The 20440-nt window shown below is 26.9% G+C and overlaps 1 protein-coding gene across 6 annotated transcripts in view; it reads right to left on the bottom strand.

Moving 5' to 3' along the window:
* The window catches only part of LOC135956020 (hemicentin-1-like), a 317925-nt gene that overhangs the window by 63811 nt on the left and 233674 nt on the right, over nucleotides 1–20440 (bottom strand). For all 6 annotated transcript variants that reach the window (XR_010576328.1, XR_010576329.1, XM_065506481.1 and 3 more), the window contains 7 exons: nucleotides 19185–19300; nucleotides 17870–18254; nucleotides 15528–15657; nucleotides 15159–15254; nucleotides 13091–13249; nucleotides 10133–10215; nucleotides 752–938 (listed from right to left, as the gene is read on the bottom strand). Coding sequence is in view for 4 of the 6 variants with exons in the window: in XM_065506481.1 (XP_065362553.1) it covers nucleotides 752–938; nucleotides 10133–10215; nucleotides 13091–13249; nucleotides 15159–15254; nucleotides 15528–15657; nucleotides 17870–18254; nucleotides 19185–19300 (1156 nt within the window). In the remaining 2 variants the exon portion in view is untranslated. The remainder of the gene's footprint in view (nucleotides 1–751; nucleotides 939–10132; nucleotides 10216–13090; nucleotides 13250–15158; nucleotides 15255–15527; nucleotides 15658–17869; nucleotides 18255–19184; nucleotides 19301–20440) is intronic.

Genomic DNA, 20440 nt, shown 5'->3' with positions numbered 1-20440 from the left:
TTATTTCAACTTAAAACTATTTAAAAAATTTCGAAATTGCTGTTACTTTTAACTAAAATTTCATTTCTAGCTGCTTAAAAAAAATGTCCCTACATTTATCTTATTCAAATGGTTCAATTTAATACACTTTCCAAATGTTTCTTTAAAAAAATATTTTCTCTGTAAATAGCCTCAATTTACTGTTAATAGTAAATTCTTTTTTTTTTTCTTAGCCTTAATTTGAACACAAAATTACCATTGTCTTGACAGAGAAAGGAAATCGAGCTAAAAGCTACTAAAGTGATTTTATGCTCTTTATTTTTATTACGTTTTGTTTTCTTATTGTTTGCGTTTATCTTCATCACTTAAAAGACCATTCATCACTTAATTTCAGTTGCAATTGTAGTATTTTTTTTCCAGTAATGTCCTCAAAGCCATTTATAGCTAAATACATAGATAGTTTTTAGCACAAAAACACACACACTCAGTAAAAAAAGAAAGTCCTTAAAAGCTTTTTAAACATTAAACTATCTACTCATACATACATATACACACTTTTACCTTTTTAAACCATTTAGGCCGATAATCAATGCACATTTTTTTTTTTATAGATATATTTCCTAGTCCATTTTTACAGCACAATATACCAACAACAACTACTATTTATTGATACTAGCGCTGCTATATTTGCAGCAGTTCTACTGCTACCACGTCTCTTTTGAACTCTTACTACTTTTTTTTTTTTTTTTTTTTTTTAATTTTTTGTACTTACCGGCAACTTCAATTTCACAGAATGTACCAGCACCCGCTGTATTATTGGCCACACAACGATAGGTACGTGCAATTGCATAATCTTCTTTTAGTTCATAATAGCTTTTATCCTTAAATGCTTTATGGTCACCATTGCCCAGCCATTCGACAGTTTCGTTTTCACCCTTAATTGACCATGAAAAATCGGCCTGCAAATAAACAGTTGTAGCAGTAAGTAGTTAGTACTGGCAGTATTGAAAAAAACAGTATGAATTTCAATTGAATTTCATTATTAAATGTTGGAGGAAAAAAAAGATGTACAAACAGATAAAGTTATATGGAATACAAAATGAAAATTAAATCAATTGATAGCGAAAAAATAAGATGGAAAGAGACTGAATAAAATCTAGTGGATTAAGGAGAAGTAAAGAATACCTTAAAATCTAGTTAAATAGAGGAGATTTAAAGGTAAGATTTGTTAAACTGACTTGTAGCTTAAACTATGTATAAACTTTCCTTTGGTTTCAACAGTTTCAGCATTTTGATAGGGAATTCAATATAAATAACACAAATTTCTTGAGAATATACTATAGCTAGCAAAAATTTCGGGAGAATTTACTATAAAAAGCTCAAATATATGGAAAATTTCTATTAAATAGCATATTAATGGAAATATTTACTAGAAATAGCAAAATTCTGGAACATCAAATTTTTGAAAAATTTACTATGACTTCAAATTTTTTGGAAAACTACTAAAAAATAACATATTTTTGGAAAATTTTATAAATTCTTTTTTAAATTTTTATATACATTTTTGGAAAATTTTAGCAAATTTCTGGAAAATTTATTTAAAATTCCAATATTTTGGTAAAATTAACTATGAATATCATATTTCTCTAAAATTTACTATAAATATGAAAATTCTAGAAATTTACTATAAATATCAAATTTAGAAAACAACTATAAATAGCAAATTTCGGAGAATTTTCTATAAATAGCAAATTTCTGAAAATTACTATAAATAGCATAATTCTGGAAAATTTACTATAAATATCATATTTCAGGAAATTTACTATAAATAGCTTATTTCTGAAAAATTTACTGTAAATAGCAACTCTTGGAAAATTTACTATAAATAGCAAACTCTTGGATAATTTACTATATTTTTAAAATTTTTCTGAAAATTTACTATAAATAGCATATTTCTGGAAAATTTACTGTAAATAGCACTTGGAAATTTACTCTTGGAAAATTACTATAAATAGCTAATTTCGGAAAATTTTCTATAAATAGCAAATTTCTGGATAATTAACTATAAATAGCAAATTTCTGAAAATTACTATAAATAGCATAATTCTGGAAAATTTACTATAAATATCATATTTCAGGAAATTTACTATATATAGCATATTTCTGGAAAATAACTATAAATAACATATTTCTGGAAAATTTGCTATAAATAGCAAATTTCTAGAAATTTACTGTAAATAAAAAATTTTTGTAAAATTTACTATATATAAAGTATTTCTGGAAATTTACTATAAATAGCATATTTCTGGAAAATTTCCTGTAAATAGCACTCTTGGAAAATTACTATAAATAGCAAATTTCGGAAAATTTTCTATAAACAGCAAATTTCTGGATAATTACATATAAATAGCATATTTCTGAAAAATTTACTGTAAATAGCATATTTCTGAAAAATTTACTGTAAATAGCAACTCTTGGAAAATTTACTATAAATAGCAAACACTTGGATAATTTACTATATTTTTAAAATTTTTCTGAAAATTTACTATAAATAGCAAATTTCTGGAAAACTTACTATAAATAGCAAATTTCTAGAAATTTACTATAAATAGCAAATTTAGAAAATAACTATAAATAGCATAATTCTGGAAAATTTACTATAGATAGCATATTTCTGGAAGTTTACTATAATTAGCATTTATTTGGAAAGATTTAAAAAATATGTAAATCTATTAAAAGTGTTGGCCATTTTTAGCTATGACCTTTTCCCATCTGACAACATATGGATTCCGAGCCAAAAAAGCTCTCATCTTTTGAGGACATGAACGAATCAAGTCAAAATTGGATACTCTGTTACAAAGTGAAGCATATCCCAGAGAGAGAGCGTTCTGCATTGATCGAAACCAAAAGTAGTCGGACGGTTCAAGGTCTGGACTATAAAGAATATTCGAAGCATTTTTCGGACAGTGCTCTGTAGCTCATAATATGACCCTTTGGAACATCCAATTTCTAAGATTTTTATATTTTTGGAAAGCGTTCCGCTACATATTGAAAAAATCTGCTTCCGTGTACTATTTATCTCTTATATTTTCCAAGTTATATTTAATATTTGGCCATATCTTGTTCCGCTTTTTTAAAAATGTAGGGCGTAATTTTAGACCAAATTAGCTCAACTTTATTTGTTCGTTAGACAACTAAATTACCAGTAATCTTCAAACGATTTCAGAGCAATATCGATTATGAATCTTAAAATAAACGATCTTTAATTAAAAAGTTCAAAAAATAAAATGTTTTTGCTGTTTTTTTTTTGCGAAAAGGTGACTTAACATTTTTTTTTTATAAAAAAAAAATCTTTAAGAACATATAACAATTTTATGTTTTTCTGTAAGATATCTTCATGGAGAAGATTTTGATGTAGAAAACATGTCATATTTTTGGAATTTGTCGCCCCTACGCCCTTCGGAATTTGTCCTATTTCTTAGCAAAATTTCAAAATCCAAAAGTTGGGATCAGAAAACGGAAAGCAGCTTTAGAAACCTTGATTTCTTCCCTATTTATCCCCAATATATTTTCTCAGCACCAAAGGAAATGTGGACCCTATGGGCAAAATTGTAACAAATGCCATTTTTATGACTTCCACTCCAATTTTTATGAATTTCAGGATTCCCTTTGACCTTTTGACAAATGATTTTACACTTTGTTAATAAGAATGACAAATTTAAAAGACATTTAAAATTTCATTGATTTTATTACATATTTATTGAGTTTCTAAAACTAAATTTTGTATAAAACTATTAATAGGATTGCAAATATTACAAACAATTTGATCCACATTTATTCCGAACAATTTTTTTTGTTTAGAAATCAAATTGCAGGTCAATACCTCAATTAGATTCAAAAATATGCCACTTTAAAACTCCGTCCTTCAAAAATATTGCACTTTTTCAAAAATATAAACATTTTTGAAATCGGATGGGAAACAAAAAATTGACTGTTTGACATTTTTGAAGTAAAAAAATTTGTTCAATATCTAAACGAGAATAAGTGGCAAATATGTACCCTTCAAAATCACATATAAGTTATTAAAAACAAAAAACGCGTTCTAAAGATACGCCAGGATTTGTCTTATATGTATGTGGATAAAAAATAGTGTGACCTACTAGACGTATGATTAATATTTATTTTGAGGTTAGCTTAAAATTATGCCTATAACATGGACAATTATGTACCGATTTTGACGATTTTAACGTCATATGAAAGCTATGGCTTCAGGTTATAAATTGAAGTTTTAATAATTAGCTCATATAAAGCTAAATTTTTAATATTTTATAGATTTTTGGCATAAGTCCCAAGAATTAGAAAAAATACGAAACACTAAACTATAATAATAATCGGTCATATAATCGGTCATGTCAGCACCGATTTACCTTATATTTACTTTACTCTTATAGGGGATTGCATAAAGGAAGCACTATGAACATTAAATTCAATATAAATGAATTTAAATGATGTTGAAAAAAAACCTATAAAAGAAAATCGTTTTTATAACAGTATATGTACTTGAATACACAACAACATGTTTTTGTTAGCAAGTCTAAAGGACATTGTCCTTGAGTATGTGTTGCAATATTACACTGTCTGTATGTAGAATTTGATTGTCATTCTTTTAAATGTTTTGTTAATATACATTTTTAATAGTCTTTAATATGTTTACTTGTAATTTTATTTTATTTAATTTTTATTTCTCTCTCGTCATAAAAGAATAAGCAATCAATTGGGCATGTGAATGTAAATATAATATTTTATTTATAAAAAAAAAAACACAGAAGCAACCTTTACAAGCAAATAAAGGGTGAATTTTATAAATGTTTTTAACATGTGGAAAATAAATAAAAACAGGAAATTGTTGTAAAGGAAATTAAAGTTAAAAGGAAGTTATTTCAGCAGAGAAACAGTACAGAAATCTAAGAGATTATTAAATGCTTTACTTTAAGAATCCTTTAGAATATTAATAAAAGAATTACAGCATGTTGCTATTTCGTTGATTATTTATTTTTTTCTCCTCTAATTCCATTATATTTTATGTCTTTTTTTAGTTTTTTTTTTCTCCCTAATTTTTAATACTCCAAATAAACTGCTAACAAATGTAAGCTACAATGTTATTACTTAAAGTTAGTTTATTCTATATATTAGTTTTGGCTACCATAAAACTCAAGTAATGATTTAAAACCTAAAAAAAGTAAATAAAATAAAACGTGCAAAAACTGTTTCAGTTAGAGCTGAGCCAAATAATCAGTCATACATAAATAGAAATTGAAAATTCTAAACAAACTCACAGAACATATATAAATTCAAACGTATGTTACGGTGCAAAAAATAACCTTAAAGTTGATATATGGTTTTTGGTTAAAGTATAGGGGTTTTTTTTTGCCAGTTCTCCTCTGATGCAACAATAACTGTTATATAGTTTGTATTACGAATATATGCAGTTAAAATGGGAAAAAAGTATTGAAATAAAAAAAAATGAATATATATAAAAACTAACACGTCCTACATGTTTATAAACATTTATATGTATGTAGTTTAAATATATAAAACGTGTTGCAGTAACAGACAAAAAAAAACTAAGGGGAATTTAGGAGACTTAATTCAAAATCATATGGAAGATAACATCAAATTTAGAAACTTTTAAAATTTTTTTTGAGCTGCCTTAACATATTGGCTATTTTTCTCAATGAAATATTTAATTTTAAAATAGAGTCCATTATTTTAACTCAAGGCGTATACTTGTTATTTAATTCAACAAAAAAACAAGTATACGCTCTCAATCCAATAGCTATAGGAAAAGTAAACCATTTTAAAGTACTAACATTTGATTATCATAAAATAATTTAATTTCTGTAAATTTGGGAAGGATTCCCATAGAAAATACTTGCAAAAAATTGATTTTTAGCTAAAGACTTATATAATTATTATGAAGACTTGTCCCTAATTTCACTTCTAGTTGCATAGTTTTTTCTATGTATAAAATTAGTTTAACAACTTTAGTTTACTGAAAATTTATTTATGAAAAAAAATATATCAGTATGAGCTTTTCAAAGGATTTATTAAAATATTTGTTTCGAGCGACGCAGATTGCTCTCTCTGGGATACGCTTCACTTTGGAACAGAGAATCCGATATTGGCTGGATTCGTTATTGGCCTCAGGAGATGAGCAGTTCTTTTAGCCATATCCATATGTTGGAAATAAAAGAGGATAAGATCGTAGTTCACAATGGCCAAAATTTTGAATAAATTTTTATATAAATTTAAATTTAAAAGCTAAAAATTTTAAAAAACTCCGAATTTATATCTAAATCAGATTCGTTCCGACAACCAATTTGTCTTAGCGATCGAATTTTCCTGTTCATCATTTAGTGCCTAACAAAAATGTGGTTATTCAAACGTATTCCATTTCTATCAATAGACTTTCTGATGCTACAACCAAAAAAATCTACATTATATTTACAACGCAGTCATCATAATCATAAGTTTTTTTTTATATTAAATTGTCTGCTATGCTATCTATATTGCTAAATGCTTAATAGAAGTGCTACGATATAGACACATAGCACCAGTGGTAATTGAATCAAATATTCATACTGACCGTTCTCTTGTCAACAAGAATCTGTCAGTTGGCCCCTGTCAAAATTTGAACAAGCTGCGTCATTTAGTTTGTATTTGACAGCCATTGATAGCAGACTTCCTCGTGAATTGATGATAAATTGGACACGGACGATGCAGATAATTCTGGGCACCCAGTTGAGGCCTCTACACCCGAAACAATTCTTCCATCCTATTCTACGAATTTAGGTCCGAGTGACTATTTCTAAATTTGAAGAAATGTCTCTCCAACTATGAAATCATATCACAAAAAATACATATTTTGATGATGTCGACAAATCTTACTTTTTGAAAGGGATAACAAAATTAAATTAAAACTAAAATTATTTTTTATCAAAACCACCCTCGAACTATAAGTAAATTGCATCAGTTTCAGAAGTTGTATACAATTCTTTAAAGATGGTTTTCTTATTATGTCCTGAATATGAGCGCATCAAAACCACAGCATGCTCCTTTTGCTAGACGCAGAATTGTTCGAACCAAATTGAATGTTATCATCCCGAGTTTAAAGTCAGTTACTTTTCTCGGAGTTAACAAACCTGATAAGAAGATGAATATTGCATTACGAATCAGCAAATCAAATTTCTCTGGTTCAGATAGCTTTATCACGCAAAAAAATATTGATGGTTAACCGGTTAGATGTACTGGAAATAGGTTGCAATTAAAACAACCGCAATAGCAGTCCAAGAAATAAATGGATTCATCATATTTATGAGGCAGTTTTACTTTACATCTGGAGTATGCTTAGACAAACCAGGTTCCTCTGAGGACTGCTATCTTTGGAATCAACCATAACACAGAACTGTATTTGGGATATGATTGGGTCATTACGAACAGTCATTAGAAACTTAATTTAGAACCAAATTTACTCTAAAAGTTAAAATTTTTGCGGACACAATTCAAGCAAAATCATCCTAAGTGATGAAGCACATTTTCAGCACGATGGCTTTGTTAATAGTCAAAATTGCCTTATTTGGGGTTAGAATAACCAATATGTGTAAGGTGCGGCTTTTGATCTAAAGGAATCATTGAACCATACTAATGCTATTCGATATCGAAACATCATAACTGAGTTATTTCTGCTTAAATTTAATGATTTTCATGCTGACGACATGTGGTTTTAATTAGACGGTAACAATTGCCAAAATGTCATTACAGACTTGAAACAATTCAATCACTGCATGAACAATTTGCTGGTCCAGTTCTCTCTCATTTCGGTGATCGAAATTGGCCCCACTATATCGTGTGATTTAACACCATTGGTTTTATATTTGTGGGCTTATTCGAAGTCAAAGATCTATACCCAGAAGCCCACAACCACTCGCATGGCCGTGAAGGTCATTTCACTGCTATGCTCTTCCATACACAGAGAAAACAGATTCGTGATAGCAACCGAATTTGTTGCCAATCGAATGATTCTACCTTAGTAACCGAATTTTACAGTTGTAGCTACAATATTTTAGAAGCGGTAACAAAAGTTTGGTTGCTTCAACCGAAATTCTTCTTTATCAACTGACTTTCTGTTGATGTAACCGAAAAATTCTATGTGTGCAACCGAATCATTCGATTGGCAACAAATTCGGTTGCTATCACGAATTTGTTTTCTCTGTGTATAAGTATAAATCTATTCTATGCTCCTTACGATTAAAAAGTAATAACAATCTATAGAAAAATTTTGAACGATTACAGTTCTAATTCGATAAACTATGGTTAGTTGCTCAAGAGTTGCTAGTGAATGTCAAAACGGGGTCCTTTCGACTCTACTTGACTGAGGCTCTCCTAACGTCTTGTTTTTAGGAATAATAATGTGGACGCCACCCGATGAGATAAATTCTACGGGTAAATACAATATTGATCTACAACAAACAATAAACCATAGTTAATCAGTCTGTAATGGTTAACTGAGAAGAGCTACTACTTTGATATTAATATTTAGTCTCTCGATCGGGTAATAACTTATACATGCAAGCTAATGAGATAAATTATTGGACATAATAAATATGGATGCAATCATATGAGACAAATTATTAGGTTCTCAATCGACACGCTGTCAATAATCTATGCGATAACAGCGTAAGAATTCATAGGATTATCTGATTGAATTCAAAATTATTATTTCCAACAGTCGTTATCCAACCAAAAGTCGAAGTATTTTTCTCGCCGAATAGTATTCATTAGCTAGTGTCAACCAATAAGTCATAGTTAGTCGATTGAGAACCTAATAATTTGTCCCATATGATTGCATCCATATTTATTATGTCCAATAATTTATCTCATTAGCTTGCATGTATCCAACCAAAAGTCGAAGCATTTTTCTCGCCGAATAGTATTCATTAGCTAATGAAAGTTAGGCAAGTACTATACAGTTTTCTTTAAGTAATATCAGGTTGACATTCCTAGACATTCACAATACATTCAACTATCGTTGGGATAGATAAGATTTTTGAATTCGAACCATACAACACTTGCTGTAAGTATTGACAATACCACCTGGTTGTGTTTGAAGTCTGTTAAGGGAATGTAATTAATTCTTATGTAAATGCCCTGCACTTCCTATACTATATTAAAGCCATTCGGAATTTGGCTTATTTCATAAGTGGCTGTGAGTCGCAATAATAACATTTTTTTGTGTAACTGATATGATGCTTTCATTTGAAAATTCCTTACAATTCAAGTCGCCTGCCTTCCCCTCTTTTTAATCCAAACAAAAAAAAAACACTACTAAAAGTTTTTATTTAAAAGTAAATCTCTACCTCCTCTACTAACACGCACATTTTTCATATGCCACATTGCACTCAATTTTTTTTTGGTTTGTGCAGCTCCTATGTATATACTACATATTTATTTGACTTGTTTTTTTTGAACAATTTTTTTGTTGCATATTTTCTATCCACTTAACAGGTGCTATTTGTAATGCTTATAGACATGCATACAATTGTGCAGGTGGAGAAGTAAGAGCGGTATGACAGCAGTACCACCTTCTACTTTTAATCTCGGGCGTTACGAAACAAAAAAAACAAAAAAATAATAATAATGCAAAAAGGTTAAAAGACAGTAAAGTGTAGGGTTTACACTATTCATATGGAGATAACAGTTGATAAACGATGTGTTTGTTGCCATGCTGACGTTTGGTCGTTCAGTCTGTCCAACTAACTGTCTGTTTGTTTTACTTTCTATTTTTTTTGCACTTGTATATTTCAATACAATTCAAATGTTTTTATTCAGTATATACTTTCTGTTTGCAAGTTTTTTTTTTATGTGGAATATTTTATAAGCAAAAGTTTAAAATATTTTTAGTTGTTTATTTATTTGTATGGTATTATATTTTTTATGTTGCGTGTAGAGGAGGTTGTTTGTGAAAAGCAAGAGTTTTTTTTGTTAAGGTATTTACTTAAAGTTCTGTGTAATAGGGGTTTTTAGCTGTTTGTGTGTGTTTTTTTTTTCATTTGTTTTTATATAACTAGTTGAGTTTTATTATATAAAATCTTACCTCTTCCGGATTACCATATGCTGTGCAAATTAATGTATCCTTATCCTCGATCTCTTGTCTCTCAATTTCACAGCGGGGTGTAACTGCAAATGAAAAAAGAAAAATGTGAAAACAATTTAATTAATTAAGGAAATGTTATTGTTAAAATGAGATAGGAGAGCTAGTTGTATTATGTAATATAAAGTATCATGTAATAATACTCTATAATAGTTTTGTATAAGACCAGGTCTTAACAAAAGCTTTTTTAGGAATTGCAAATGTTTTTTTTAGAAGGTTGGATTATTCTAAATTAGAATTTATTTAGAATGTTAGTATAAGTATAAACACAGTAATTTTATTTTATGTTAAAAATTTTTTAATTCTAAACCGCAACATATTTATTTCACGATTTTATGTGGTTTCTCCAACACTATATTTTTCGAAATTAACTAAATTTGATAAATTTTTTTTTATTTCTATGCAATATTTTTACGTTTTATTGAAAATTCATTCAATTTAAGCCTTGTTCGAAAATTCCAACTTAATTTCGAAATTTTCGAACATACCAAAATGTAAATTTTAATAGTGCTGTATCATCAAAACATAATTATTTCCATGATTTGATACTATTTGCTATTTTTAAATAGATTTTGAAGAATTTGTTATTTCTATGTAATTTTTTATGATCTATAGACATTTTTAAGTTTTAAGCCATGTTCGAAAATTCGAAATTGATATAGAAAATTTTCGAACATAAAAAAATTAATCTTACAATACTTCTATATCACCAAAACATAATTTATTGCACGAATTTCCAGTACTTTCTTATATGTTGATTTTTCGAAATTAAAGTTTGTGCTATATTGTTAACGAATTTCAAATATTTTTATATTTTTTTTATTTTTATGCAATATTTTTATGATTTATTGATAATTTATTCGATTTAACCCATGTTTGAAAATTCGAACTTAATTTCGAAATTTTCGAACATACCAAAATGTAAATTTGAATAGTTCTATATCACCAAAACATAATTATTTACATGATATTCCACCATTTGCTTAAGTTTTTACTTTTCGAAATTACAGTTCTGTGTTATTTTTAAATAATTTTTGAAATTAGAAAATAATAATTTCAAAAATTTGAACTTCATTTCGAAATTTTCGAACATATTGCAATGCATTGATTTTGTTGCAGGAGTTTCCATTTTTTTCTTTATTATTTAATCATAACCGAAATATATGCTTTTTTGTAATCATGTACGAAAATTCGAACTTAATTTCGAAATATACATATGTCTATAAAACATAATTTATTGTATGAATTTTTTATGTTTTGACCTTTCGAAATTAAATATTTTTCTGCAATTTAGGGGACTATAGAAAATATAAATGAAATTATAGATGAGAATATAGCTGAGACGACAGATGGGACTGAATATAAGACGAGGTCGAGAATATCGGCGAGTCTACAAAACATTGGATTCAAATCTGTCAGAAATACTTTTTTAATTGACTGTGTTGAAAAAATCTAATTAAACATATAGTACAACTCTGCCTGTGCTTATTTTAAAAGCTTTTTTTTATAATAGCTTAAACAATAAATGGTTCATATTTATAAAGCTTTTAAACAACCATTTTTATTTATGATTTTAAAGCATTTTATTGAATAGGCTTAAAATTTAAAATCTTTTTAGTATAAAAGCTCTATTTAAATTTTAAAAGCTTCAAAAGTTTTTTATTTTTAAAGCTTTATATGTTAGAATTTTAATATGAAAATCTTTTATTGCAGAATATCGAAAATTTAAAGCTGAGTATTATCAATACTTAAATCTTTTAAATTTCAAAGATTAAATTAAAAAGCTTTTTATTTTAGAAGCTTTAAAGTGCAAAGATTTTTTAACTAAAAAATTAAGCTTTTTATCTTAGAAATTAATAGCTTTTTATATTAATAGCCTAAAAATCAATAAACTTTTTATTCTAAATCCTAAAAATAAAAAGCTAGTTGGTTTTGAAAAACCAAAGCTAAAAAACCAATCCGTTTATTTTCAGGTTTTTCTTGACATTGACATAAATAGATTTGTTTTAACAATTTAGATTTTTTACGTTTGAAGTGATTTTAAAGGTTTGTATGAAAAAACTAAAGAAATTTTAGTAGTTTTGCAATCAAAAACCAACATAACAGACTTCTGTCTTGTCGTCCAGTCATTTTCTATGCTCCATAACTTAATGAAAAACTTAGCTGTCATTTAATGGAAACATAATTTTTATTTCTTTATCATTTTGTTGTCCTTGAACGAAATTTTTATTGCAGCTATGGCTGATGTTGTAAAACCATACATTGTCTTTATTTAAACATTTGGTTAAATTTTGTGGCTATATTAAAATTTATGCCTTAACATTGACCGCTGCTCACCAAATATACAACCCCTTCCATATTCCTGACACTTACCACGCTTTAGTGATGACAAAGATTAAACATTTTAAAGGGTTTGGGTTTGAACAACAATAACAATAACAAAAAAAAAAAAACTCAACATCAGGAACAACAAACCAAAAAGGGAAAATGTATCCATATTGTGTAAATTAAACCCTTTTTCATAATCATAACAATCAACACCAAATGTTGCCATACAACAGGTTCAATCCCGCTACATACAAACAGAGATGAACAATTCCAGCTACAAAACCGGAAAAAGGACATAATCAAAAAGTATAGCAGAAAATCCTTTTCCTCATCATTTTTTTTTTTTTTTTTGGGGAGGGGTAGGAAAATTGTTAACAATATACTAAGTGGTCACATATGGACGACAACAAAAGGCCACAGAAACTTAAAATACACACTCTAAAATTATTAATAAAGTTGGGCAATAGCAAAATAAAAGGGTTTGGGTTGTAGTATTACATTTTTTTTTGTTGTTATTTGTTATTAATAATGCCTTTTTTGGTTGCTGTATTATGGTTTAGTATTAATACTTACATTGTACATCAATGAATGTTTCGGCTGTGCTGCGTCCATGTTTATTATAAGCCGCACAAGTATAACGACCAGTATCATTGCGCATCATGAGCGTATTGATAATCAAGGCATTGCCACGTATAACAGTTTTATTGTTGAAACGCCATTCATAAGTGGGTTCTGTAAAGTAGTGGATAGGTAGGGAGAAAGAGATTTAAATTTTTATTTTTCAACACACAGTACAGTTTGAAAATATACTAACAATAATCATAAACAATAAATTTGTGTGTGCATATGGAAAGGAACATACACAAAAGTATACTGTTGTAAAAGTTTTCAAAAAAAAAATTTACATATTTTTAGTTTAAGTAGTTAACTTGAACTATGTAGATTAAACTTAAGTTTAACTAGCTTTGGTATCATAAATTATGGAAGAGTTTTAAATGAAAACTTTTCACTAAAATTTCTACATATATAAAAGCCTAACAGAAGACTCTCAACATAAAAGCTTTCGAATTAAAATATTTTTATTTTAAAAGCTGTATATTTTCAAAGCATTGAAATTAAAAAAAACGTTTAATACAGAATCTCAAAAGGAAAACAATTTTTTTAAAAGCTTGAAAGTAAGAGCTTTTAATTTTAAAAGCTTAAACTTTTTCTATTAAAATTTTTGGAATTTAATTTTAAAATATTTTTATTTTAAACAGTTGTAAATGGAAATATATTTATTTTGAAAGCTTTTTATTTCTTAAGCTACTCACTAAAAATTGGTTATTCTAAAATCAAAAGCTTTATAATTTAGAAACTTGGAAATAAAAGGCATGCTATTTTAAAAGTTTAAAAATTTAAAGCTTTCTATTTTAAAAACATTAAAATTATAAGCTTTTTTAAAGCTTAAAAACTCAAAGCTTTTAATTTTAAAATTATAACAAATTAAAATAATTTTTTTAAAAAAGCTTGAACATAAAAAGCTTTTCATTTTAAAAGTTTAGAAATTACAAGTTTTTTTATTTTAGAAGCTTAAAAATAAAAAAGCTTTTTATATTAAAGCTATAAACTAAAATCATTTTTATATTGAAAGCTTAATATGGAAAGCATATTGTTTAGTAAGCTTAAAAATTAAAGAATATAGCTTTATAATTTAAAGCTTTTAATTTTAAAACGTTTAAATACAAAAGATTTTTTTTTTCAACGTTTAAAAATTAAAAGCTTTTTATTTAAAAAACATTTAACTTTAAATCTTTTTGGTTTTAAAAGCATATACATTCAAATATTCAAATATCTAAAGTTTCAAAATTAAAAGCTTTTTATTTTAAAAGCTTAAAAACCAAATAATTTAATTTGAGAATTTTAAAATTTTATAATTTTCATTTTAAAAGCTTAAAAATAAAAAGCTTTTTATTTGAGAATCTAAAATATGAAAAGCTTTTTATTTTAGAAGCTAAAAAATTAAAAGCTTTTTATTTTAAAAGCTAAAAAAAGATTATTTAAAAAACTTTTAATTGCAAAAGCTAAAAATCAAAAGCTTAAGCAATTATATTTGTTTGTAAATCATACACTTGAAAAATCTTCTATACTAAAAGGTTTTTTTCTAAGGTTAGAAATGAGTATTATTTAGGTTTAAACGCAAAAGCTTTTTTAGATCTTACAATCTTTAAGCTTTTAGACTTTTCATTTTAAAAGCTTTAAATACTTAAGTTTTTTATTGTAAAACCTTCCAAATGAATAAGCTTTACCGAATTATTCTTTTAAAATAGATTTTGATGATTTATTCTAACATTAAAAAAATCAATTTCGAAAGCTTTACATTCTTAAAGGGAAATTTCCTAATAAAAAATATGTATACAAAATCTTTGAAAGCTTTGACTTTAAATCTAAACATGTTAAACCCTAGTTAAACTTGTTTACATTAAACTGTTACCCTATTCTATATATATAACCTCCAGAATAAAATCTACATAAAACACATTTTTAACTAAAAATAAATAAAATAGAAAACAAAGCATAAAACTTATACAGCTACAATAAAAAAAAACACTGAGAGAAATAAAAAAAAAAATAATAATAAATAGAAAACACATCCCCTTACCCGGATTAGCTCTTGATTTGCATATGACACGTCCTGGTATTGTGTTCTCTGGTACATAAACAACTTCTTCTGTTACCGTTGTATTATCGGGGGCATCTGTCACATGAAATGAAAAACAATACAATATTTTTGTATTTCGAAAAAATAAAATAAAAGAAAGCTCACAAAACTACAAGTGACATATATGTCAGGGATTTAAAAAATAAAAAAAAATATATATATGTATTTATACAATACAAATGGAACAGAAAAAAAACCAATGTGAATATCTTGATTTTTTTCCTGTTTGTTTACGTTATTTAAAAACTAAAAAGGGATTTAAAAACTGAGTGGCAAATAATAAAAAAAACGAAGAGAAAAAAAACTTACATTCAATACTGAAATAAGTGGCACTTTTAATACCGGGACCCACTGTATTGCCTGTGGAAACGCATGTATAATTGGCATTATCTCCCTCAATGTCAAATTTGTTATTTGGCCAATTGGACATATTGAAATGCTAAAGTGTGGTAAGAAGTAGAAAGGGAAGAAATATTCAGATATAGATAATTTAATAAAAATATAAATATGAACAATTTTAAGGGTTATTTTTTTCATATGGCATAATATGATAAATCCCAATGTACAAGGAAAGTTTGCCTGAGGGAAAGTAATTAAACATTTTTAAAAGCTGAAATAAGTAACAAAATTATTAAATTACAAACATATTGATAGTGTTTGCAGTTTATTACTTAGCCTACTGAAAAATCTTAAAAAGCTTTATACTTATAAAGAGTTTATAATTGCCATCTTAAAATCACTCATTATTTTGTAAAAGCTTTTAATTAAAAATCCTTACATATTGCGGTTTTTTTATACAAAGTTAATATGTTAAAGCTAATACACAAGAGCTTTGGATTCTAATTATTTTAAGTAAAAACCTTTTCATAATGAAGTTTTTAAACAAAAGCTTTTTATGTTAAAGCTTAGACATAAAATATTCAAATATTTTTAAGCTAACGGCTTTTAATTTAATAATCATTTGAAATAAAAGCTTTGTTAATATACGTTTGAACCAAAAACTTTTGATTGTTAGATTAAAGAAAATATTTTTTTATAAAAAGCTTTTGGTTTTAGAAAAATTTGTAGCCTTAAAAATTAAAAACTTTAAATAATTTAGTTTGAAAAACTTTTCTTTTTAAAAGAAAGTTTTCATAAAAAATATATACTAGTCTTCCAAAAATTCTTTTCTGAACGGATTATATTTCAAAAGCTTTTAATTTTAAATAATTAAAAGAAAACCTTATACATAATACTGAAGCTTTAAAATGAAAGCTTTCTTTTAAAAATGCATTTAAAGCAAAAGCTTTTAATTTAATAAAGTAATTAACCCAAAGCTTTTTAAAGAAAAACATTAATTTAAAACCAAAATCTTTAATGTTTATTTCAAAAGTTTTTATAAAAAATTATAACTGTCTTCTTAAAATAATTTGTGAAATCAAAAGCTTATAATGTTAAAGCTTAAAAGGAGCTTCGAAAGGTCTATATTAAAAATACCTTTAATGCAAAAGCTTTTAAATTTAATAAACAAATTAACCAAAAGCTTTTGATTTAAAAAATGTAATAACTTTATATAAATTTCATAAAAACCTTATATTTGTTATTATTTACTTTCAATAAGCTTTTATATTAAAAGATTTTTGCTTAAAAATTTACGTTTTTAATTAAAGAGAAAACTAATACACCAAAAGCTTTTTGTTATTCAAATAAAAGTTCAACAACTTTCTTGTAAAAGCTTTTATTTTAAAGAATTTTAATTTTATTTAGTTGTTTATTTCACAAACTACATAATTATCATGTTAAAGTAATTTACTGACTTAATTTTCTTTTAAAGCTTTGAATATAGAAGCAATTTTTTTCATTTATAAAAAAAAATTATATTCAAAAACGTTTAATTTTACTTTTAAAATTACTTTCATTTAAAAGCTTTATACTCTAAAAGTGATTTATTTGAGTTCTATTGACGTCACAAGCAGCTTAAAATTTTATTACAATCTTAAAGCTTTTCAAAATGCTTCATTAATAATCTTAAGAAGGAAGTTTATCTTTTGACAAGAGTAAATGCTATAGAAGAATATCAAAGCTTTAGAATAAAGCTTTCGAACAAGGTAAACGCTTTAGAAATAATTTTAATATTAAAAACACGTTTAGAGCTTTACAAAATCTATATTATTAAAAAAAATGTTGTAAGAATTCATAGCTTTTGAAAGCTTTAACTGCAGTTACAATTTTTGCATTTTAAGTAACTTAAATTTCCTCTTAAATTTCCATACATTTACCAAAATTATTTATTCTCCCATATTATTTTAATTAATTGTTCCAACTAATTAAAAGCTTTTTGTTTTTCATTTAAAAACCCATTAATATTTCTATCAATTTCATGCATTTACTCAACACACTTGAAGTATTTCTTTGGGTTTTTTTTTGTTTTTTTTTTGTTTGAAATTTCTTTTTCTTGCTGCATTTCTTCTTTGTACAAGTAACAAAAATTTATTACTTTAATTAATCTCAATTGCTGTTCGCACTGCAAGTCTATCCAATTTACTCAACCCGCCCACAAATGTTTTAAAAAAAAAACTCTGGTTTTTTTCTCCGTTACTTTCCTTGTACTTGGGAATTTGTATTAAAATTTCTTTCACTGACTTATGTATGAGGGTGGTAGGTTTACTTACCAGCACTGAAAGCATACTCTCAAAGTCACCCGTTGCCGGTGAGGCATCCATGTATTTGTCTTTGACAAAGTAACGTGTATCGTTTTTCTCAATTGGTACGCCATCCTTTAGCCATGAAATCTCACAACGAGGCACACACTCAATGCGGCACGTTAGATTGGCATTGCGCGATGTGTGCAACATACCGGTGTATGGTGGCAAATTCTTAATGAAAAATGGTGGTGCATGTACTTCCAAATTGACTGTGGCCATGACACCTTTTCCGCCCTCATTGAATGCATAGCACGAGTAGTTGGTGCGACTGTCCAGGCCAACGGGTTCGACAGTCCAATCCTTGGTGACAATATCCTGTAGGGGGCCACGACCACCACGCATCCAACGGAATCTAGGTGAAGGCATTGTGGTACGTGCATTAAAAGAGAATTTTCCCATTTTACGATAAAAGGAGAGGGTGGTGGTGGATGGTGATGATGATGACGACATTGAGATTGATGATGAGGTGGTGTCGGTGGTATGGGTGGTTTTTATAGGATTGTTGTTGGTGGCAGCATTATTATTATTATTTCCAATTCCATGGGTAAGCAATGTTAAGATTTGTGATTGTGGTGAGAATGTGGTCAATGTGAGTAGTGTGCAAAGGGAATTGTTTGTTAAATCATGCGTTTCTTTAAGCACATGTTTTGGTTTAACATGAGGATTTTCTTTATGCTCTTGTACAGCAGCAACATTATTCTGTTGCTCTTGCCATCCAAATCCAAGACCATCATCATCTACATACACATCACCATCATTATCATCATCATCATATACACGCTCGTCATTATCATCATCATCATCAACATTTGTATGAGAATTTTGTTTGTGACGATGATGCTGATGACGAGAATGATTTTGATTTCGATTGTGTTTGTACTGATGCGGATAATGTGGATGTTGTTGATGATGATGATGGTGGTGGTGGTTGGAGTAGTGGTCATGTATTTGTACTTGCTTTAGTTGTTGTTTTTGAAAATGTTCGCCAATTAAAGCTTCATAAGCTTCTTCAATTTCAGAAGCAGTTAAAGCTTGTATGGTATAAAAGTGAATTTGTGGCAATGCTAGTGGTGTTGATAATGATGCTAGTGGCAATGTTGTTGCTGATGATAATAATAACAATGACGATGATGATGATAATGATGATTGTGCTTTGTTGTTGGTTAAACTTAAGTTTGATAGCATTGATGAATAATGTGTTTGTGTTTTTTGGTATGTTTGATATTTGTTTGTTAAAGGATTTTGTGTTATATTGTTTATGAATGATGTGTCTTGTACAAACCTATTTGATTCGGGATAACCAGGATCATCTACTGAACACGAAAATGTGACACTCTTCTTTTTCACAGCAATCAAAGGAAAATGTGTTAAAGTAGCTGGTCCTGGTTCATAGTGCACCTGTAGTATAACGAGAAGGATAAGAAAAGATTTAATGAAGAAAAAAAAACTAAATTCGATTGTCTTTCGAACAATTTGTATAAAAATTTTATATTTAAGATTTGATATTTATCATTTTACTTAGATTTCATTTAATTTGAAATAAAATGAGTAAAATTATTTAACTTCAACTTTCAGAAAAAGTTTAAGTCGAAGAAAAAAAAGCTTCATTGTAAAAATATAAAGCTATACAAAAAGTAGAAAAGTACTTTATTTAAAAAATAGTAACATTATTAAAGTTTTTAAATTTTTAGCCCAGAAAATCCATTTTTTGCTTAATTCAATGCTTTTTAAAAATAGTAGTAGAAAAGTACTTTTTTAAAAAAAAAGTAGGGAAAACTGAAATTTTTACCAAAAAAAAAATAAAATCTTAATTTGTTAATATTTGTCATTAATTTTAAAAAAGGAGTAGAAAAGTACTTTTCAAAAAAGTAGTAAAAAGTGAAAATTTAACAGGAAAAAAGAAAATTACCCAAAACTTAAAAGCTTAGCAAAATATACTGGTTTTCTTAATTTATCCCATTCTAAAATATGGAAAAAAGTACTTTTTTACAAAAAGAAGTCAAAATGAAATTTTTACCCAACGAATAGAAATCCTAGACAATTAACTCATTTTAACTCAATGTTTTTTAAAAGTAGTAGAAAATTACTTTTTTAAAAAAGTGGCGAAAATTGAAATTCTTACTAAAAAAAATAAAAACTTAATTTGTTAATAAAATTATTTCAACAAAAACATGAAACTTATATTATTTCCCCTATTTATCATGAAATTTAAAGAAAGTAGTAGAAAAGTACTTTTCGAAAAAGTAGTAAAAAGTGAAAATTTAACAGGAAAAAAGAAAATTACCCAAAACTTTAAAAGCTTAGCTGTTTTATATCACATTTAATAATATCTAAAAAAGTACTTTTTACAAATTTTTACCAAAGGAATACAAGTCGTAGAAAATTAACTCAATGCTTTTTAAAAATAGTAGTAGAAAAGTAGCGAACAGTGAAATTTTTACCAAAAAAAAATAAAATCTTAATTTACTAATAAATTTATTTCAACAAAAACATGAAACTTATGGTATTTTCCCTATTTCTCATTAAATTTAAAAAAGT

The sequence above is a fragment of the Calliphora vicina genome, chromosome 3, assembly GCF_958450345.1.
Source record: "Calliphora vicina chromosome 3, idCalVici1.1, whole genome shotgun sequence".
In the NCBI taxonomy this organism is placed as follows: Eukaryota; Metazoa; Arthropoda; class Insecta; order Diptera; family Calliphoridae; genus Calliphora; species Calliphora vicina.
Note: the sequence above shows the minus strand (reverse complement) of the source record. Positions and strands in the feature narration are given on the sequence as shown.